The sequence below is a fragment of the Belonocnema kinseyi genome, chromosome 4, assembly GCF_010883055.1.
Source record: "Belonocnema kinseyi isolate 2016_QV_RU_SX_M_011 chromosome 4, B_treatae_v1, whole genome shotgun sequence".
In the NCBI taxonomy this organism is placed as follows: domain Eukaryota; kingdom Metazoa; phylum Arthropoda; class Insecta; order Hymenoptera; family Cynipidae; genus Belonocnema; species Belonocnema kinseyi.
Window position 1 is genome coordinate 63,204,899 of NC_046660.1, and position 23,690 is coordinate 63,228,588.

The 23,690-nt window shown below is 24.1% G+C and overlaps 1 protein-coding gene across 3 annotated transcripts; it reads right to left on the reverse strand.

The window, feature by feature from the left end:
• Nucleotides 1-1,298: 1,298 nt before the first annotated feature.
• On the reverse strand, nucleotides 1,299-22,175 carry LOC117171460 (glycoprotein endo-alpha-1,2-mannosidase). 3 transcript variants are annotated; one of them, XM_033358802.1, is made up of 5 exons: nucleotides 22,009-22,175; nucleotides 12,772-13,391; nucleotides 9,699-9,961; nucleotides 6,386-6,704; nucleotides 1,299-2,173 (listed from the first exon to the last, which is right to left on the reverse strand). In XM_033358802.1, exons 2-5 carry the CDS (start codon nucleotides 13,327-13,329, stop codon nucleotides 1,904-1,906), a joined length of 1,410 nt encoding a protein of 469 aa, XP_033214693.1. In that variant the 5' UTR covers nucleotides 13,330-13,391; nucleotides 22,009-22,175; the 3' UTR covers nucleotides 1,299-1,903. The 3 variants fall into 3 exon arrangements, with proteins under 3 accessions (XP_033214693.1, XP_033214692.1, XP_033214691.1); XM_033358801.1 differs by having other exon boundaries at nucleotides 12,772-13,454; XM_033358800.1 differs by having other exon boundaries at nucleotides 12,772-13,454; nucleotides 21,796-22,175.
• Between the last annotated feature and the right edge of the window lie 1,515 nt (nucleotides 22,176-23,690).

Sequence of the window (23,690 nt, forward strand, 5' to 3'; positions counted from 1 at the left end):
CAGTTGAAATTTAATCTTTTTGTTTGAAAATTCAACTATTTGGTTGAAAATATGCCTTTTTTTAATCGAAAATTCTTATTATTTGTTGAAAATTCATCTTTTTTTGTACAAAATTAATGTTTTTTTTTAAATAATCTTTTTGTTTGAAAATTCAACTATTCCAGATTAAGATTCATCATTTTTCGTTCAAAATTCAATTATTTGGTTGAAAAGTTGCCTTTTTTAATTGAAAATTTCGTTTTATTTGTTGAAAATTCGTCTTTTTGGTAGAAAAGTAATCTGCTTGTTTTGAAAATTAATCTTTTTGTTTGAAAATTCATCTTTTTGGTTGAAGATTCAACTATTCCAGTAAAGGATCCATCATTCTTCGTTGAAAAATTCATATTTTACCATTCAAAATTCAACTTTTTGTTTGAAACTTTGTATTTTTTAATTGAAAATTAAATTTTTTTGTTGAAAATGAGTCCTTTTTGTTTCAAAAATTAATCTTTTTGTTTGAAAAATCATCTTGCTGGTTGAAAATTTAACTATTCCAGTTAAGGATTCATCACTTTAGATGAAAATTCATCTTTTCAGTTTAAAATTCAACTATATAGTTGAAAGTTTGTATTTTTAAAGTAAAAATTCATTTATTTTGTTGAAAAATTCGTTCTTTTTGGGATAAAATTAATCTTCTTGTTTCAAAAATTAATCTTTTTGCTTGAAAAATCACCTTGTTTGTAAATTCATTATTTTTTTTTGTTGAAAATTAAACTATTCTGGTTAAGGATTCACCAGTTTTCGTTAAAAAATGATCTATTTAGTTCGAAATTCAAATTCTTTTTATTTGTTGAAAATTAATTTTTTTTTAGAAGATTAATCTTTTTGGTTTGATTATTATTAGATTTTTTTAAATTCAACTATCCCAGTTGAGAATTCATCATTTTAGTTAAAAATTTATATTTTTGGTTTCAAAATTAACTATTCCAGTTGAAGATTAATCATATCAGTTGAAAATCTATCAGTTTGGTTGAAAATTATTTTTTTTTAACAGAAAATTTAACAATTTTCCTTTATTTTTTTCAAAAATTATCTTTTTTAGTTTAAAGTTCCAATATTTGGTTGAAAACTTTCTTTTATAGTTCAAAATAAAACTTTTTGGTTGAAAATCTACCTTTTTTATTTTAAAATTCAACTATTTGGTTTTGAATTTTATGTATTTTGTTGAGAAATCGTCTTTTGCAATAAAATAAAATCTTTTTAGTTGCAAATTCAACTATTTGGTTAAAAATTCATCTACCTCTTTGAAAATTCAATATTTTTACTTTAGAAATTAGGAATTTAAAGCGATTTAAATTGAATTTAATATAGTACCAACATAAATATTACCTAAACTTGCACTGAATTTCAAGTGCAAAAATATAAAATAAAAATTCGTTTAAATTGTTATTCAAATTCAATTTTTTCAGGTTTTCTTTTTTTCCAGGATCTGAGTAGGCACCCTCTATAAACAATCGTAGAATCATACCGTCATTCCTTAAAACTAAAATAACTTTGAGCTGCGCCCGATATATCGGGTAAAAAATTCAAAATAATATCTCACGCAGTAAGAAAAAATACTCTAAAAATTCAAAAGCACCTTCAGTAAAAATAATCGCAAGAAAATTGTGATTATAAGAACACAGTCCAGTTGTTTTTAAACAGCTTTAGAAAAAATCACATTGTAAAATCTTTGTGCTTTAATTCTCTTTTCCTTTCTATACTAAAAACTGGTAAAAAAGTTTCTCTCCAAGAATTCTATATTTTCGTGAAAGAACGAAAAATTGGAATTCTGGAGAAAAGCCTCGTATCAGAGTTAAAACTTTTTGCATTTATATGAAACAGATATGCGTAATAGCTGGATAAGAGTTTTAATAATAGATATTTAGTGAGTTTGATATTTTTCAGTGAAAATTTGAACCCACCATTTAGTCAAATTCAAATAAAAATTCGTACCCTCGGGTTCGTAGTCCAAGTACGTAAAGTCTTTATTGCTCGCTGGTTTCGCTGGTTCGATTTGAGTTCCCTCATTCCATTCGTTGAAGGAAGTTATGGATACTTTGGTTGCTCCACTATTTAAAAAAGTTCTCCAAGCGACTTCATAATACTGGCCGTGTCGACGATGCCTTGTACTTTCAGCATTCCAAGGACGAATCTGAAATTTAAAATCAAATTATTTTCTTACATATCAATTTATTTAGAATATCAGCGTGGCCGCTGGACCGGGAAACTGCCGGAAATTTGTTGAAACCGGGAAATGACAGTGAATTTTTTTTTTACCGGAAATTTTTCAAATTTGTAAAAGAAAAATCTGTCCACTTTCGATTTCAACAGTTTTTATATAATTAGTTGAATTGCTATGCTTTTCAATTATGCTATTATTTAGCTTAAAATGCGTAATTCAAAAAATTTTTCCTTTTACAAGTTTCCATTTAAAATTTTTATTTTTAATCTTACATTTTTAATTTAAAGAATTTTTAAATGCTTTCTTAAAGACTTAAACAAATAAAAAATAAAAGCCTTTGATGTTGACAATTTTGGATGAAAAATATTTTTATTTAATAAATAAATAAATTTTTTTAATTTATTTGTACTTTAAGAAATAAAAAGTGAATAAAAACGATTTGACAAAACGATTTTAAATCAGTTCAAAATTTAAGAATTTTCAGATTTTGACGTTAAAACTTTAACGGTTTCAATTTGAAAGTCTTCGTCATTAAAACAATGTGAACGTGTGACTGAAAGTTTATAAACTATTTTCAAATTAAAAATAACTTAATAAAATATTCTTAATTAAAGAATTTTATTAAATTTAAAATGTTGTTTTAGTCTAAAATATTCAATTTTTAACCCATTCAATTTGAAAATTTTAATTGAAAAAAAGATGAACTATTGAATATTTAGCAATATTTGAATTTTTATGTAAGACAAGTAAATTGAAACCAAATATTTAAAAGTAAAGAATCTTTAACTGAATTTTTTGACATAGAAAGCCTGGAATCGTTAAAATTTCGAAGAGTCTTTAAACTTTAAACGTTACAACTTTAATTGTTGTATTTGAAAAATGCTTAATTTGTAAGTGAAATTTTTAAATTTCGATGTATAATTTATAAATTAACATTTGTAGAAAAATTTGAGTAATTTTATGAGATATTTAGGAGATTTAAAAAGATTAAAAATTATCATGCAAATTTTAGAAAGTTTTCTTAAAATCTTCTAGAATCTTTTTTGAAATTTTTTTAAATATTTGAAAAACTTTTTAAATATTCTCTTAAAATAATTTTTCAAAATAAAAACTTATTTTTAATTTTCCTGTGAATTAAATTGCATTTCCGAAAAATAGTTTAGCTTTTAAGCAAAGGAAACAAATTTTCAAAAAAATAATTCAATTGTCAACTAAATAGTGGAATTTTCAACCAAATGGTCGAATTTTCTATCCAAAAAGAATTAAAAAAAAAGGGTTGAATTTCCGACCATAAAAGATTATTTTATAATAAAGTAATTGAATTTTCAACCTACAAAGAAGAATTTTGATCAAAAGAGAGATTAAACTTCATATAAAAACTTTTACTGTTTTAACCAAATAGTGGAATCCTCAAGAAAAAAATACGAATTTCTTAGAAGAAAGTTGAGACTTTCAGAAAGAACATTTATACCAAAATAAGATTGATTTTTAATCCCAAAAAAAAAAGAATTTTCAGTCCAAAAGGACGATTTTTCTATTTAAAAGGGCGAATTTTCAACAAAATAGCTTAATTCTCAACTAAAATTCTAACAAAAAATGTAATAGCTGATATTTCAACCAAAAAATATTTTAATTTCAAATGGAAAACAATGCAGCTGAATTTGATCAAAGCGCACGAATTTTCAACAGAATAGTTGAATTTTTAAACAAAAAAGATAAATCTTCAATCAAAAACAGTTCTATTTTTAACAAAATAGTTAAATCTTCAAGCAAAAATGATGAATTTCTTCAAATAAAGTTGAAACCTTCAACAAGAACTTTTCTTCCCAAATTCAATTATATTGAATAAAAAAAAGAAGAATTTTCAGTCCGAAAAGACGAATTTTCAACAAAACAGTTAAATTTTCGACCAAAAAAGATTACTTTATAACTGGATGATTAAATTTTCAACCTAGAAAGAAGAATTTTCATAAACTTAATTATCAGGCAAATAGTTGAACTTTTGAGCAAAAATGACGACTTTCCTAGGAGAAAGATACATTTTTTAACAAGAATTTTTCTACCAAAAAGATTAATTTTTGATACAAAAAAATTTCTATCCAAAAAGTAGAAATTTCAACAGTTGAATTTTCAACCAAACAAGAATACTTTTTAAACAAGTAGTTGAATTTCCAATCCACATTGTTGAATTTTTATTAAATTAATTATCAACTAAATAGTTGAACTTTTATACAAAAGCGACTAATTTTCAACAGAATAAGTTCATTTTTTAACCTAAAAGAAATAATTTTTTAACCAAATGGTAAAATTCAAAAAAGATAAATATTGAACGAAAAATATTATTATTTGATATTTTAAGCAAAAACTATTTTAATTTTAAATCAAAACCAGCCAAAAAAGACAAAATTCCAAAAAAATACATAAATTTTGAACGAAATAGTCGAATTTTTAACTGAACAAATATATTTTCAGCCCCAAATATGAATTTCCAACTAAAAAGACTAGTTTTCTACCAATAATTTAATTAATTTTTAACCACATAGTTGAATTTTAACTAAAAAATAGCAATATTCAACCAAAAGCGGAAGAGTTACGTTTTCAATTCAAAAATAAAATAATTTTCAATAAAAAAAAATTTATTTTCCACAAAATAGTTAAATTTCCTACCAAAAAGATGGATTTTTAACCAAAAGGACTTGTTTAAAATGCAAAAGGGTGAATTCTCTATTCAAAAAGACGAATGTTAAAAAAACAGTTGAACATTTAACAAGAGTTGAGTTTTCAAAATAAATAGTTGAATTTTTGTTATAAAACCCTAAACTTTTAAAGTTGAAAAGATGATTTTTCAACAATAAAGTTTAATTTTTTACCAAATAGTTTAATTTTTAGTTTAAAATATAAATTTTCAACCCAAAAGATGAATTTTTAACCAAGCACATTTATTTTCTGCCAAAAAATCGATGAATTTTTAACCATATAGGTGAATTTTCAATTGAAAAATATTAATATTCAACCAAAAATTTAATTGTTACATTTTTAATCAAAAAATTTATTGTCCATGAAAAAAGAAGTTTCAACAAAATAGTAGTAGAATCTTTAAGAACAAAATATCACTTTTTAACAACCTAGTTGAATTTTCGACAAAATAGTTGAGTTTTCAATTTTAAAAAAAATTAAGTAGAATTAATAACCAGAAAAAAATAATTTTGTAGTAAACCGTAAATTTTGAAACCGGAAAACATGAACTTTCAACAATTTAGTTAATTTACAAGGAAAAAGTTAAATTTTCGACAAAATAAACTCATTACCCGGCTTATTTACCCTTCGAAAACATTTTTCACAGTCAATAAAATTAAAAATTTCGAACTCTAAAGCTAAAAACATTTCGATTAGAAGTAATGAAAACTGAGCTGCAAATAATTTTAAACAATTTTAAGCTGGAAACATTATAAATTCAGCGAATGACATTTTTTCAAATAAAATAAACACTTCTTAAATTAGAAATTAAATTATTTTTATTTCAAATAGTTTAAAAAACCTTAAAAAGCTTTAAATTTATTTTTTTGAAGCCTATCGCAATTCTTACAAAGCTTCTAATTTTGTTTCCGAAATCTGCAAAAATCTATATTTTGTTTTAAATTACGCCATCCTGGGCTGTTTGCCAAAAACACGTTTAAATTATTTAAAATAATTTCAAATATTTGTCAATATTAAGCAATTGATCTTTTTCTTAATTAAAAAGTTTCAAATTTTAGACTGCAGCAATATCTCAAAGTTAATAAATTTGAATATTATAATTAATTAATAATGATCAATTAATTATTAAATGAAAATGTATTATTTTAAAGTTATTTTAAAATGGAAAATATTTTATGAAGTTTCAATCGCGCTTTTAAATTTTTCTAACTACTAACACTGTCCAATTGAAACGGTTTAATTTGTATCGTTAAATCATTATAATTTATATATTATATTTATTATATTATTATTATTATTATTATTCATATTTATGTCTTTTCAAACGCTCGTAATTTTGAAATTTGTAAGTATTTAAATGGCATTTTTAAAATTAAAGATGGTTGAATTACGTATTGTAAACTGAATAATTATTGTAAGAAAAAAATTTTTTTCAAAAAACTTGTAAAATTCTCAGAGAAAAAAATGATGAATTTGAAGAAATACCTGCGTGTCGATATATCCAGGCCCCACACTAGGTACAAAAAGCAGCTTATTCTGGGTCGCAAATTTGTTCAAATCTTTCCAATTTTTCCATGAGCTTCCGTAACTGAATCCATTCACAGCAAAGTAGGTGTAAAATCCATCAAAATGTGATTTTTTAATATGACTCCTGTGCTGGGAATCCACTAATAGTCCCATATAAACTGCATCCATTTCGGTTCCCCTGAGAGTTAAATTGCCACGCGGGGAAAATAATTCCCACCAAGCATCGGACGGGAAAACGTACGAATCGTAAATGTAAATAACTGGTAAAATTGCTCCACTGAAAAATAATTGCAATACATTGAAGTAAATGATTGAACATTGGGAATAAAAAAAAACTTGATCAGAGTTGCCGCAAAACTTCCTTTTCAAAATTCCCTGACTTTGCCCTGAATAATTTTTCAGTTTTCCTAAACATTTGATTTTTAAAGACCAAAATTCTGGTCTTTTAACATTTTTAATATCGAATCTTTTGTAAACAAAATAGAAGAATTTTAAAGTTCAATTTATGAAATTTTCGTTTATTATTCGCCGGGCTGTCACAACCTAATTTATTTAAAAATGTGAAGGGACCTACTTAAATCGAAAAATTGGAAATTAAAAGAATTTAATGCAAATGAGAAAAATTTCGATGAAATTTATAAAAATTCATTGCGAATTATAAAATGAATTTAATTAAATTGAAAACGATTTAAAAAAATTGAAAATATTTTTAAATCTCTTCAAATCTTTGAAAGTCAACGAAATCTCTCAGTTATTGTAAACAAATTCTTTGAAATCCATTAAAACATTGCAAAATTCTGTAAATATCTTGGAAATAACCTGAAATATTTAAAATACTTCGAAATTTCATTAAATCTTTTAAATAAAGCTAACATATTGAAAATCATTTATAATTACTGAAATTAATTAAAAATGCCTAGGAATTTTTTGAAATAACCTTAAATATTAAAAATACTTTGAAATCCCTTCAAATTATTGAAATTAATTAAAAATTCCCCAAACTATTCAAATCCCTTAAAATCATTTAAAAATTCCTTGGAATCTTTTAAACTACCTTTAAATATTTAAAATCATCGGAATATTTTTTTCAAATCTCTTGAACCTTTTAAAACCTCTTGAAAATTCCTTGAAATTTACAAAAATACCTTAAAATCCTTCAAATTATTTAAATCTATTGAACTTTTTATGGAATCTTTTAAATAACCCTAAAATATTGAAAATCATTTTAAATTACTGAAATCAATTGAAAATGCCTAGGCAACTTTTGAAATACCCTGAAATATTATTAATCCTTTGAAATCCCTTCAAATTATTAAAACTAATTTTAATTTCCTAAAAATTTCCTAAAATACGCTAAAATATTTCAAATCTTTGGTCATTTTTTTAAATCCCTTGAAACTTTTTACAGCTCTTGCAAATTCCTTGGAATTTTTTAATACGTTCAAATTATCGAAATATATTGAAAATTCTTTGGAATCTTTTAAATAACCCTAAAATATTGAAAATCATTTGAAATTACTGAAATTAATTGAAAATACCTAGGAATTTTTTCAAAATATTCTGAAATATTAAAAGCCTTTGAAATTCCTTCAAATTATTTAAATCATTTAAAAATTCCTTAAAATCTTTTTAAATTCCCTGAAATATTTCGAATTCTTTTTAAATTCTTTCAATGTTCGAAATCAATTTGCTTTTTTATCAAAAAATGTTAGTTTCTACCATAAAAGACAAATTTTTAAAAAAAGGCAAAAATGTTGAAACAATTAGTTGAATTTTATACCAAAAATATAAATTTTCCACCAACGAAGTCTAAAAACGATCACTGTTGAACAAAAATCGAATAATTTTTCATTGAACAAAAAATAATTTTTATTCTTAAAAGCAAATTCTTTACAAAATATTTTAATATTCTACCACATACTGAATTTTCCATCAAATTTTTTAATGTTGAGGCAACAAAAAAAAAACAAATTTTTCACAAAAAAGTCCAATTTTCAACCCAAAAATATAAATTTTCGACAAAAAAGTTTAATGCTTGACCAAATAGTTGAATTTTAAAATCAAAATTATGTTTTTTTTAAATTTATTTTTTAACCCAAAAAATAAATTTCCAAATAAAACACATGCATTATTAAGCAAAACACTGAATTTTCAATGAAGATTATTTGTCTACCAAGAAAGAGAAATTTTCAACAAACTACAAAAATTTTGAACCAAATCGTTGAATTTCTAAACTAAAAATTCAATTTTTAACCAAACATGACTTAACAGTTACATTTCTACATAAAAAATTAATTTTAAATTTAAAAAACGAAGCTTCTCCATAAAAGAACATTTTTTACCACATAGTAGAATTTAGTACTTAATTGATGAATTTTCAAGACAAAAATTTGAATTATTTATACAAAACTGTTGAATTTTCAACCAGAAAATATATAAAATTTCAACAAAAGAGATGAATTTTCTAAAAAAATTATGAATCTTAAAAAAAAATGATCTGATAAGAAAGTAGCTGAACTTTTAACGGAGGACTTGAAATGTAAACATAAAAAGGATAAGTTTTCAATAAAAAAAAGTAGTTAATATATATTAACAAAAAATAAAAACAAATTTTATTTTCTACCGAGAAAGTCGAATTTTTAAGCAAATATGTCAGTTTTAGTCTAAAAACGACCACTTTTGAACAAAAATTGAATAAATTTTCATTGTTATTTTTAATCCAAAAAATAAATTTCCAATAAAATACTACCATAAAAGAGGAATTTTCAACAAACTATAAAAATTTTGACACAACAAAAAAATAAATTTATAAGAAAGAAGTTGAACTTTCAACGGAGGGCTTGAAATGTAAACCTAAAAAGGATAAGTTTTCAATAAAAAATAAAATAGTTAATATATAATAACAAAAAAATAAAAACAAATTTTCTTTTCTACCAAAAAAGACGAATTTTCAACCAAATATTTGAATTTTTAGTCTAAAAAAAAGATCAATTAAAAAAAATGTAATAAATCAATTTTCATTGATTAACAATAATGTTCAATTTTAAAAAGCGAATCTTTACAAAATATTTTATTTCTCTACCAACTTGTTGAATTTTCTATCAAACTGTTGAATTTTCAAGCCAAAATTATGAATTTTCTACAAAAAAGTTTAATTTTCAATCCATATAGGAATTTTCTAACTTTAAACCTTTTTCTTTTCAAATTATCTGACTTTTTCCTGACTTCCCTGACCTGCGACCACCCTCTTTAAGAAGAAAATATAATTTACTCGTCTTCTCTCCTGAGTCTGTAGAGAGCAGGATGTGATCCATATTGCGTGAACAAATATCTTATGTGATCCATTAAATTAATCGGATTTCTTCCCTCATATGGCTCTATATGAGGTGCAATTTTCAATTGATATCTGTGAGCTGCATCCAATAAATCGGGCATTGCAACATCAGTGTTATCTACCATGGTAGGTGGACTCCATGAAACAATTAAAACTCCAACACCTGCATCTTTTAATTGCTTCATATGTAGATCAATCACCTGAGAATAAATATTTACAAGTTAAATAAAATCAGTATTATTTTTTTTTAAATTTACATGAAACGAATCTAATTCTGAATAAAATAAAATCGCAGAATTACAAATATAGAAATAAAAAATTACAGTAACTATCCTGATTTTGAACAGGGAATTTTCAAAAAAGATTATAATTTAGAGTTTATGCCAGTATCTAGCTCTAGAATGTCTTTAAAAAAATGCCAGTACTTTTCCAGATTTTCCAGTTCAACCAAAAATACATTTTTCCGGGTGATTTTTTTATTTGAACACGGTGAAAAATCATGAGGCTACAACAGAAAATATTTCAAAGTTTCTCATTCTTTCAAATTTAATAACAATTTGGTGACAATTTTTAGTTCTCGTAATTTTTTGCTGTTGATATAATCAAAGAGAATTAAATTCCGTGTATGATGATCTTTTTTTATCACAATTGGTTAAACTTTGACTGACCTACCGAATTTTATTTTTTAGAAGACACTAACAAAAAAGATTAATTTTAAATCCAAATGTCCGAATTTTCTCTCCAAATAGATGAATGTTCAACAAAACAGTTAAATTTTCAACCAAAAAGGTTGTTTTTTTGAAAAATAATTGAATTTTATAATTACCAAAATGAATTGTCAACAAAAAGATGAATTGCCAACGAAAAATTACAGAACTTATATTTAAAACAAAAAAAAACAAGATACATAATTTTTCAAATAAATAGTTGAATATTTAACTAAATAAGATACATTTTTAGTAAAAATTTCAACCAATAGTCCAATTTACAACCAGAGATAAATTTTGAACTAAAATAATCAATCTGGAATTCTGCAACCAGGAGAATGAATTTTTAAGAAGGTACGTCAAGTTTTAACCAAAAAGATTAATTTTCTACAAAACAAATTACTTTGCAACATTCCGATATTAATTTTCTCACCAGAAGACGAGTTTTCAAAAAAATAATTTAATTTACAACCAAAGAGATGAATATTAAAATAAAATAATTAAAAAAAAAAATAGTTCAACTTTCAATTCTAAATTCAAATTTTCTAGAAAAAAAAATAATAAAGATTTTTCAGTAAAGACTGAAAAAAATGACATCCAAATTATTGAAATTTCAAGCAAATTACGAATTTTTTGTATAAACGATTGCTTTTTTAACCCTAAAGTATGAACAATTATATTTATTTATAATTGTTCATATCACCTTCTTCTAAATCAGTTTTGAATTTATTTTCCAAAATTCTCATTGTATTAAAAAAATATATGTTTCAAGAAAAATTATGATTCTCTACGGAAAATTCCATGTCTAAAAGTCCAAATTATAATTCTTTACGGAAATTTATATTTAATTTATTTATTCAGAATTCAAATTATTAAAAATGAAGAAATAAATAAATTCATACTACAAGTCACAATTATATTTATTTGTAATTTTTTATATCACCTTCCTCTAAATCAGAATTGAATTTATTTTGCGAAATTCTCATTGTATTAAAAAAATTATCTGTTTCAAGTCAAATTATAATTCTATCCCAAAGTAAAAAAAGTAATTCTTTACTGAAATTCCTTGACTTAAACTCAAAATTACAATTCTCTACTAAAATTTTCTGTCCCAAAGTGAAAATTATCATTCTTCACGGGAATTACCTCTTCTAAACTCAAAATTATATTTCCTTACTGCAATTCCCTGCCCTAAACTCAAAAAAATAATTTTGTAACTAAAATTCCTTGTTCAAAAGTAAAACCTAAAATTATTTACTGAAATTTCCTGTCCAAAAGTCAAAATTCTAATTTGTTTACAAAAATTTCATGTCCTAAAGTAAAAATTATAATTCTTCACTGAAATTCCCTGTCCCAAACTCCAACTATCTAAATACAAAAATTATTATTCTTTACGCAAATTCCTTGACCTAAACTCAAAATTATATTTCTTTATTGAAATTCCCTGTCATATTCTAAGTAAAAATTAAATTAAATTTCAAAAAATGCCTGTTCGAAGTCAGAATAATATTTATTTGCAATTTTTAATATTCCGTTCTTCTAAATCAGAAATAAAATTATACAAATAATTCCAGTTCTATCTCAGAATTATAATTCTTTTAGAAAATTCCCGGTCCTAAACTCAAAATTATAATTGTTTGCGGAGATTTTTTATACTTAATTTATTTATTTACAGCCCAAACTGTTAAATACAATTCTTTTGAAAAATTTCATTTTCTAAGTGAATTAAATTCATTTTTCAAAATTCACGTTCCAAGTCAGAATTATATTTGTTTATATTTTTTAAAATACTCTCTCTTAATCACAATTAAATATATTTTTCAACATTCCCGATCCATTAAAAAAATTATCTTCTCCGAATCAAATTATAATTCTTTACGAATATTCCCAGTTCTATCGCAGAATTATAATTGTTTAAACAAATCCTCGTCACAAAGTAAAAATTACAATTCTTTATGGAAATCCTCTGTTCCAAGTCAGAATGGTAATTTTTTTAAATAATCCCCTATTCCAAATGAAAATGATTTTTTTCATAAATAAAATTCATGCTTCCAACTTTGAATTAGAGTAATAAAATATATGAAATTCTCGATTATTTCCGGGTTTCCCGAGCAGGTAGAGTCAAATATTTCAAAATCTTTTAAATTAACAGAAAAAAAACTGACCGGGAAAACCGGAAAAGTAAAATCATCCCTCGGGTCTCTCACGCTTTTAAAGTCTCTTTATAATAAGTAAAATAAAAAGATAATTTACCTAGAAGCCAGCAAACAAAAAGAAAGAGGATATCATTGAAATCTAGACACCTTAGGATCCACAGAACTGTAACACCCTATTTCTGGGTAATAATTGGAACCAATATCAGCCGGAGGATCATGACTTCCTTCCGGAAAGATCCTCTTGTCATTTTTCTTCCAATTTGGCAAATAATCATGATTCCAGCGTTTCCAAAATCCATCGTACTCCTTAGATCGAAACCAAGGATAATAAAATATCTGCACATTGTAATTAGTCTCAACAACAATTGAGTTGTTCAAGAGAGGCAGAATTCTGTTTCTCATTTTGCGAGACATTCGCGCAATTTTATTTTGAACGATCTCCTCTCGCATCTCTTTGTATTTTCTGTCGTTGATTTCCTTCTGAGTTTCGATGGCCTTGGGGGTCGTTAAAGGATCCATCTGTTGATTTATTACGGTGCTCCATTCAACCCCAGGAGTCACTGCATGCGGCTGGCACTTGATTGACTCCAGGGGAGTTAATTTCACGATTATAACTGCCGCCATCAATGTCGAAAGAATTAAAACGACTGCTGATAAATAGAAACATCGTCTCAAAGAAACTGCTGTCATTATTCCACCGAGCATTGTTCAAACTGATAACTTCTGTTTCAAGTCAAATGTTCACTGTTTCGATTTAAAATATTCAACTCGAAGAAATAAAGATTTGTATAATTTAAAATAAAATATGTGTAATTAAAATCGATATATTCCTGAAAAAATTTCAATTCGCATGAAGAATTAACAATTGAAGCGTCGCATAGGTATAATAACATTTAACTGTGCAATTTTTTTTATTTTTACTTGAGGGAAATTTGTTATTTAACAACAAATTTACAACTTTTTATTGCTAAACTTTTCCATGATACCATTTCTTCAAAGACTTTGAAATCCACCAAAAAAGGACATAAATCATTGTAAAAACTAACTAAAAATAATTTATTAGTTGGTTAGAGTAACAACATTTTTGTTAATAATGTTATAAACAAATTAATTAACAAAAGTCTTTTTTTCGTGATTTGCAATTATTAGCTAATTTTGAACCATCAGCTTACAATAAGTTAAGAATATTTAATGATTCCCAATTATATGTGCAATTTTTTTATGAAAAGGCTTGATTTTTTGGCGGAATCAACTTAAAGTGTTTTTCCTAAGACTCCTTGTTATTATATTTTTCATAGTGACCAAAAACAGTTAATTATTTAAACAATTTCTATACAAAAATGCGCATTTTGACAATTTTGTTTCATGAAGAGGCTTGATTTTTTTGCGGAATATATAATAAAACCAAGTTTGCACTGTGTGAACTTCTACTAGAAGTTTTTCCAAATATTAAAAAAAGAATTTTACGTTTCATGGAGAATTGGGCGGTCACTAGATTTTTGTCCATTTTCGGCAAAAAAATCCTTGCTGTCAAATATCAGGTCACTAAAAATATGACAGTAATAATCAGGGTGGCCGTTTTAATCGACGAAATAAGTTCACGGTTTTTCCCGGTTCGCAAATATTTTTCAGGGTCAATAAAATTTAAAAAATGGAACACTAAATCTAAAAAATTTTCCACTTGAGGTAATAAAAACTGAGCTACAAATGAAAGCACTCAAAGTGGAACTGTTATAATTTACGCGTATAAAATTGAAGTTCCTAACATTTTTCAATATAAAGAAATATAAATCCACTTTATCATTTGCAATACCCTAAATTAAAAAATCAATCAATGAACTTTAAAGTTTTCAAAATTATGTAATTTTAAGGAATTTTAAGCTAGAAACATAAAAAATTTTAAAGCTTCAAAATTTTATTTCAAACCCTTGAGAAATCTAGAAGTTGTTTTAAGCTTGTTTTAAATTTAAAATTATTTTGGTAATTTTTTCAGAACTTCTAAATATCTGTCAAAATTAATTGAATTTTTTCTTCAATTTTCAGAAAATTTCTTTACAATTTGCATGTATAAATAACAATTGAGTATTTATTAATTGTAGGCGAAATTTGAGTAATTTTAAGAGATATGTAGAAGTTTTGAAAAGATTTAAACTTAATGTAAAACTTGAAATGATAGTCGGATATAAAACAAAATGTAGATTTTCGCAAAATTGAAATAAAAAATTAGATTCTTTTCAAAAATTGTTAAAGGCTTCAAGAGAATAAAAACATTTTCTTAAGACTCATAGGAAAATTAGAAATAATTTTTCATTTTAAAAAATTATTTTAAGAGAATATTTAAAAAGTTTTTCAAAGATTTAAACAAAATTTTCGTAAAAGATTCTAGAAGATTTTAAGAAAACTTTCTAAAATTTGCATGATAATTTTTAATTTTTTTTAAATTCCTAAATATCTCTTAAAATTGCTCAAATATTTTCCATAAATGGTAGTTTGTAAATTATACATCAAAATTTAAAAATTTCACTCAAAAATTAAGCATTTTTCAAATACAACAATTAAAATTGTAACGTTCAAAGTTTAAAGGCTCTTCGAAATTTTAACGATTCCAGGGTTTCTATGTCAAAAAATTCAGTTAAGGATTCTTTAATTTTAATTATTTGGTTTGAATTTACTTGTCTTAAATAAAAATTCAAATATTGCTTAATATTCAATAATTAATCTTTTCTTTTATTATAAGTTTCAAATTGAATGTGTTAAAAATGGAATATTTTAGACTGAAACAATATTTTAAATTTAATAAAATGGAAAATTTTTAAAGTAAAAAATGTAGAAATACGCATTGTAAGATAAATAATAGCATAATTGAAAAAAATAACAATTCAACTAATTAGTTTGAAACTGTTGAAATCGAACGTGGACAGATTCTTCTTCTACAAATTTGTGATATTCTGGGTCAAAAAAAAATCACTGTCATTTCCCGGTTTTTCCCAGTCTCAAAAAATTCCCTGTTTCCTGATCCAGCGGCCACCCTGAAGAATTCTTTTTCAAGATATTTCGCATTGAGTGCGAAAAAAATTAAACCTATTCATGAAAAAATGGTCAAAATGTGTATTTGTTTATGAAAATCGTGTAAATAATTATCATTTTCAGTCACTATTAAAAATATGATAGCATAGATTGTTTTGCAAGATTTCTCGAATTAATTGCGCAAACAAATCAAGCCTATTAATAAAAAAATGGTCAAAATGCGCATTTATTATGAAAAGTGTTTAAATAATTAACATTTTTTGGTCATTATGAAAAATATTATAGCAAGGGGTCTTAGGAGAAACATTTTAAGTTGATTCTGCACAAAAATCAAGCCTATTAATAAAAAAATGGGCAAAATGTGCATTTGTTTATATAAATTGTTTAAATAATTAACATTTTTTGGTCACTGTGAAAAAAATAATAGGAAAGAGTCTCACGAAAAACATTTTAAGCTGATTCCGCAAAAAATCAAGCCTTTTCATCAAAAAATTGTCAAAATGTGCATTTGTTTTTAAAAATTGTTTAAATAATTGGCAATCATTAGCTATTCTTAACTTATTGTAAGCGCAAATCATTAACTGAGATACTTCATACAAAATCTATGGGTAAAAATTAGCTAATCATTACAAATCACGGAAAAATGTTTTTTGTTAATTAATTTGTTTATAAAATTATTAATTTTTTTGTTATTCTAACCCAGTAATAAATTATTTGTAGTTAGTTTTTACATTTATTTATGGCCTTTTTTAATTAATTTCAAAGTCTTAGAACAAATGGTATCATGGAAAAGTTTAGCAACAAAAAGTTGTAAGTTTGTTGTTAAATAAAAAATTTCCGCTAAGTCAAATAAAAAAATTGCACAGTTAAATTTTATACCTGAAATCCTTACGGTCAATTCTAAAAATGAAAAATCAAAATCCCTTAATAATTGCACTGTCAGTCGATTTTTGTCCAAAAAATGTGCTTTTGCTCCCACTTTACATCGGCTCAAAGTACTTTGTAGGAAAAGAGATTTTGCCACTCTGAAAACTTTTACTTTTTTTTATTAAAAAATTCGTCCAGATATGCAAAATTTTATTCTAAAAATTCCTTGATTTTTGCCTGATCATAAAATTTCAAATACATTTATTTATATCAACCAAAAAAAAATTTCTTTTTACAATAAACAGGCCTCGGTCTCACTTTAGTGATAAAAAATAGTGTACATAGTGTCAATGAACTTCAGTGTTTATTTAAAATGTTTTACATTAGTCTATAAATTATCAAAATTCTTTTTTATTTAACTATTTCTGGTTGAAAGTTCATTATTCTCTGTTGAAAAGTCTGTTATTAAATTTCTCGTTAAGAATTCATATTTTTTATTAAAAAATGTTATTATTTTACAAAAAATTGAATTATTTTATTGAAAATTCAACAATTTTCTTAAAAAGACATACGCCTTAGTTCAAAATTTAACTGTTTTGTTCAAAAGTTGTCTTTGTGGCTTAATAATTCAACAGTCTTATTAAAATTTTATTTCTTTCTTGATTTTTTTTTTTCATTCAATATTCAATTTTTTTAACATTCAACATTTTGGTCTAATAATATATCTTTTTCTGTAAAAATTTCACGTTTTTTGGTTACAAATGCAACTGCCTTTTTAAAAATTCATGTTTCGGTTATAAATTAGTTTTTGCTGAAAATTCACAATTTTGAGTTGAAAATTAAATTGTTTCATACACGATTCGTGTTTTCGGCTCGAAAATTAAATAATTTAGCAGAAACTTGAACTATTTGGATAAAAATTGATGTGTTTTGTTGAAAATTCTCCTTTTTTAAAAAAAAATCTAGTTCTTTGTTAAAAACTCAATTGTTTAATTGAAAATTAATCTGTTTAGATAAGAATTTAAGTATTATTTTAAAAATTTGTCTTTGTTGGTTAAATCCAACTGTTTTTATTTGTAAATAAAATCTTTTTCGTTGAAATATCAACTGTTACATTTTTCGTTAAAAATTCATCTTTTTATAAAAAAAATTTAACTCCTTGGTTGAAACTTGAAATTGGTTGAATCTTTTTTGGTGAAGATTTATCATTTTAGTTAACACTTTGTATATATATATATATATTTTTTTTTTGTTGTTAAAAAATTAATTGGTTGTAAAAGAAATTTTTAGTAGAAAATTCATATTCACGGGTTGAAAGTTCAACTGTTTTATATAAAAATCTCTTTTTGACTTAAAATTTTTACTTCATTTTTTATTAAAAATTCAACTACTTAGTTCAAAATTTTTAGAAACGAAAAAAACATAGACTAAAAAGTTGAATTCTCGACGAAAAAAGATGACTTTTTAAGAAAATAAATTAAATTTTTAACAAAATAATTAAATGTTCACGGAAATAGTTGAATTTTTAACCAAATACTTGAATTTCGTACCTACGGAGATACATTTTCAACCAAATAATTTGGGATTTTTAAACGAAAAATAATAAACTTCAACCAAAAACAGTTGACTAAACAATATCAATTTTCAAATAAAAAATATTAATTTTCAAGCAAAAACGAAAAAGTTATATATTTAGAAAAAAAAAATTCTCAACTAAAATTATGATTTTTTCTGCCCCACGGACGAATTTTCAACAAATAAAGGTTTTGAGTTCAAGAAAAAATATATCATGCAATTTGTTAAACTTTTGAACCAAAAGACGAATTTTCGGTAAAACAGTTGAATTTTCAAACAGAAAACATGAATTTTCAACCAATTAGTTCAGTTTTCAACCAAAGAGATGAACCTTAAACCAAAATGTTGCATTTTTATCGGAAAAGATCGAATTTATATTAAAAATCTAATCATTTTTTCGGTTGATAAAATCAAAGTATAATTCCGTATTTAACTAGATCTTTTTGATTAGAATTAGTTGAAATTTGACTTAATTGTCGAATTTTAAACAAATTTAAGTTTAATTTTTAATTAAATAATTAAATTTTCAACAACATAGTTAAATTTGTAAGTAAATTTTATCTATCAAATTTATCTTATTTAATTTTATCTATGATCTATCTATATCTATATTATTTTTAATTTAAATTTTATCTATCAAAATTTATCTTATTTATTAACCAAAATTGAATTTTGGTTAATGATTCAGCTCTTTGGTTAAAAATTCCACTATTTCGTTGAAAATTCGTTTCTTTATAGGTTGAAAATTTACTTTGTACAAACCTAAAATAGAACTTTAACATTTCTAGTTAAAAATGTATCTTTTTTCAGTTAAGAAAACATCTATCCTTTCCTTGGTACGAAATTTAACTAATTTGTCGTATATTCATATTTTTTATTGCATTCAATTTTTTTAAATTTAATTTAAAATTCCTTTTCGTTCAAAAATCATTAACTACACTTTTCGTTGAGAATTTATCACAATTCTCCAGATTGGAAAATTTAAACTTTTTTTTTGTTTAAACTGAAAATACTATTCCATTTTTTGGTGAAATTTTATACTTTTGATTGAAAATTAAATTATTTGGTTGAAATTTTATGCATTTTGTCGAAGTTTCAACTATTTTACTGAAAATTCGTATAATTAAGTTAAATTAAACTGTTTTTTATTTAATATTAATATAGTTTTTAGTTGAAATATCAAGTATTACAGGTTTCCTTGATGAATCATCTTTTCGGTTTGAAAATTTATATCTTTATAGATACCATCTTTCTTGGAAAAAATTCAACTGTTTAGTTGAAAATTAATCTTTTTGTTTAAACATTCAACTATTTTGGTTGAAAATTCACCTATATGGTTAAAAATTAAATAATTTGAAAAATTAACTAACTGGTAGAAAATTAACTCTTTAATTCAAAACTAACATAGTAAAAAATGTAACTATTTAGTTAAAAACTTGACTATTTATTCGAAAAAATTACTGCTTGGTAGAAAATTAAACTATTATATTAAAAAATATAACTATTTATTTAAAAATTAAACTATTTATTCGAAAAAATAACTGCTTGGTAGAAAATTAAATTTTTTCTTGAAAATGCATAGCGTCGGGTGGAAAATTCATATATTTTTTGATAATTCGTCTTTTTGGGGATAAAATAATTTTCTCTTTTGAACATTTATCTTTTTGGCCGTGGATTTAACTATTTTATCAAAAAAAAATCTTTTTTTTGTTGAATTTAACCGTAGAAAATTCGTTTTTTGAATAAAATTAATTTTTTAAACTGAGTTATTATATTAAAAAATGAAACTATTTAGTTAAAAATTAACAATTTTTCGAAAAAATAAGAACTTGGTAGAAAATTAACTTTTTTGTTGAAAATTCATATTTTTTAAAATGTGGATTTAAGTATTTTGTCAAAATTTCGTCTTTTTCATTTAAATTTAACTGCCGAAAATTCGTTTTCTTTTTGTTGAAAATTAATTTTTGATACTATAAATGTAACTATTCCGCTTTTGGTTGAAAACTTATCTTTTATAGTTAAAAAAGCCACTATTTTAGTAGAAAATGTAATTGCTTAGTTAAAAATTAAACTAATTATTTGAAAAATGAACATGTTACAAATTTGGCTTTTTGAGTAAAAGAATTATTCTTCTATTTTTAAAAATCATCATTTTGGTAAAGGATTAACATATTTTACTAAAAATTCTTGTTTTTTAGTTGAATTCAACCGGTTGAAAATCCGTTTTTTTGGTTGAAAATCAATTTTTTAAACTGAAAATGTTACTTCCATTTTCAGTTTAAAATATATATATTTTTAATAAGAATTCAACTGTTTTGTGAAAAATTCATGTATTTTGTTGAAAATTCCGTCTTTTTCGGTAGAAAATTAATCTTCTTTTTCGAAAATTCATTTTTTTGGCTATGGATTTCACTATTTTGTTAAAACTTCGTATTTTATGGTTGAATGACTGTGGGTTGAATTTAACTGGTCGAAGTTTCGTTTTTTTGTTTTTGAAAATTTGTTAAAAACGCAAAATGTAACTGTTACATTTTTGATTGAAAATTGATCTTGTCTATTAAAAAAATCAACTGTTTTATTATAGAATTTAACTATTTGGTTAGAAATTAGACTTATTATTGAAAAAATGTACTGCCTTGAAGAAAATTAACTTTTCTGTTAAAAATGCAGTGCCGGGTGGAAGTTCATGTATTTTGTTAAAAACTTGTCTGAGTAAAAAAATGAATCTTCTATATTGAAAAATCATATTTTGCTTGAGGATTTAAATAATTTGATAAAAATTCTTGTTTTTAAGTTGAATTGAACCACTTGAAAATTTGTTTCTTTTTTTGAAACTCCATTTTTTAACCTGAAAATTTAACTATTCCATTTTTGGTTGAAAATTTATTTTTTTAATTGAAAATTAATATTGTATGTTTGAAAATCCAACTATTTTAGTAGAAAATTTAACTATTTGGTTAAGAAGTAAACTTTTCATTGGAAAAATTAACTACCTTGAAGAAAATTAACTTTTGTGTTAAAAATGCAGTGTCGGATGGAAAATTCAAATATTTTGAGGAAAATTCATGTATTATGCTGAAATTTGGTCTATTTGATTAAAAAAATTAATCATCTGTTTAAAAAAATCATCATTTTTGTTGAGGATTAAAATATATTGTTAACACTTCTTGTTTTTTCAGTTGAATTCAACTGGTAGAAAATTCGTTCTTTTTTTGTGTTTATAATTAATTTTTTAAGCTGAAAATGCAAATACTCCATTTTTACTTAAAAACTTTTGGGCGAAATAACTATTTTTTTAAAAGATTACTTTGTGGTCGAAATTTCGACTTATTGTACAAACTGGTGGGGGGGGGGGGGGGGGGGGGGGGGGGGGGGGGGGGGTTGGATAACTGGGACAAAATCTCTGACCATAAAAAGTTCTGTGATCCGATGCTTCAATTTAAAAACTATTTATAATCATGCGAGCAGGAGAATGACAACGGAAAGGATAAGGAATATGTCTGAAACAATAGAAAATCAATATTGTTCGCAGGCGGGCAACAATAATAACAAAACGATAATTTCAGATCTGCCAAAGCTGTAATAAAATAAACCTTAAAAGAAACAAACAATCAAATCATATAGGAGAGTAATAACAAATACGAAGTTTATTAACAAAAAACGGAACGAAAATCCCGCAAATCGTGGTAAAGTAAATCAAACCTTATGCAAACATCTGCAAAGCAATTTGCGAAATGAATATGTCAAGATAATTTGTTTCTTAAACGCGCATCGACTTTTTATCTTAATAAATTGCCATCTTAGACGACAAATTAATCACTGAAATTAATCAAAGCACTTCACTTTTCACCACACCGCAATAGCTTCTACAAAATGTTTAAAATGCGACAATCCGGTAAGGGGAGCGTGTCATACTTTTAGGTTAGAATTCCTGTAACGATGAATTCGTGAAGAAAAAAGCGATGTATGTATTTATATACATTTTCAGTGTGAAGAAAAGACGTATATAATTTAAGTTTAAATAATTCGATTATTTTAGTATTAACTTGTTGATTAAAAGCATTGAATGATACTAAATTTTCCAAGGACGTCAAATGTCAAACGTTATAGATGGCGCGCGGTGTAACCGGCGCAAAGCTGATGCGCAAGGACTGCGAAGTTTGAATTTAAAACTGAAGCACCTCGATTTATTTCTACTAATAAAACTTTCAAACATTTTTAATTTAAGTTTTCTTTTTAATTTAGGTTGATTTGTTTATGTTTTTAAAGTTTTGTAAATAATTATAATTTTCCTCAGTTTTTGACAAAATTCTTCAAGATTTTTGAAGATTGCATATACGTCAAACATGAATGAATTCTCGACGACAAATTTAATGCATAATTGATATTGTAATAAAAGAAATATTTTATTTTAAATAAAAATCAGTTGAATATGTGCAAAAAGATGAATTTTCACCAATGAAGTCGAAACCTCAACCAACAGAGATTAATTTTATACTAGTTGTATTTTTAACCAAAAAGATTAAATATTTTCCAAAAGAATCAGATTTTCAACCAGTTGTATTTGTGACCAAAATGATTAAATATTTTCCAAAAGAAGCAAATTTTTAACAAAACAAAAAAATTTCAAAGAAATAGATGAATTTTCAACAATAACATGATATTTATAAATTATTTTTTAACCAAATAGATTAATTATCTATCAAAAATACTAATTTAAAAAAAAATAGGCACATTTTCAACCAAATTTTTAATAAAAAATCAAATTAGTCAAAAAGAGACGAATTTTCATGAAAATAGTCCAATCCTCAACAAAAAAAAATATTAATCTTCAAACAGTTGTATTTTTTAGCAATAAGATCAAATATTGGCCAAAAGCGTCAAGTTTTTAACAAAATAGTCAAATCCTCAACTAAAAAAAATATTAATTTTCAACTAGTGGTATTTTTGACCTAAAAGATGAAATTTTTTTCAAAAAAAAAAAATTTAAGTGTAATGAATTCTCAATCAACGGATGAATTTAAACAAAATTAAAAAGTCTAATTTTTTGAAAGTCTTCATCAATCTACTTTTTTTACAGAATTTTTTGGAATTTTTTCAAAATTTATATGAAATTTTTTAAAAAAAACTTCTAAATATCTTTCAAAATAATCCAATTTTTTTCTAAAATTCATGAGAAACTTTTCAAAATTAAAAAATTTCTTTGAAATCTTATAGATTTTTTTTACAATTTTGGAAATCTTTTAAAATCTTCTTCAAAAATGAATCTTAAGAAATTTTCTTATTTTCTTGAAATCTTTCAATATTCAAAGAAATATTCTCAATTTTTTGTTCGAAATCTTCCAAAATACACATTTTATTAAGATTTTTTTAAAATCTCCTTGATATTTAAATTATATTCGAATATTTAAAAAATTTCAAAATGTTTTTTGAATTAATTAAGTTTTCCTCAATATTTTTGAATTCTGCAAAATTAAACAATTTTTGTAAATCTTCTCGATTCTTTTTTAACATATTTTGAAAATAATAAAAAAAATTCCCAAAAATCTTGCCATTCGTCGAGTTAATTTTTCGAAACGAGCACCTCTAGCGAGAGA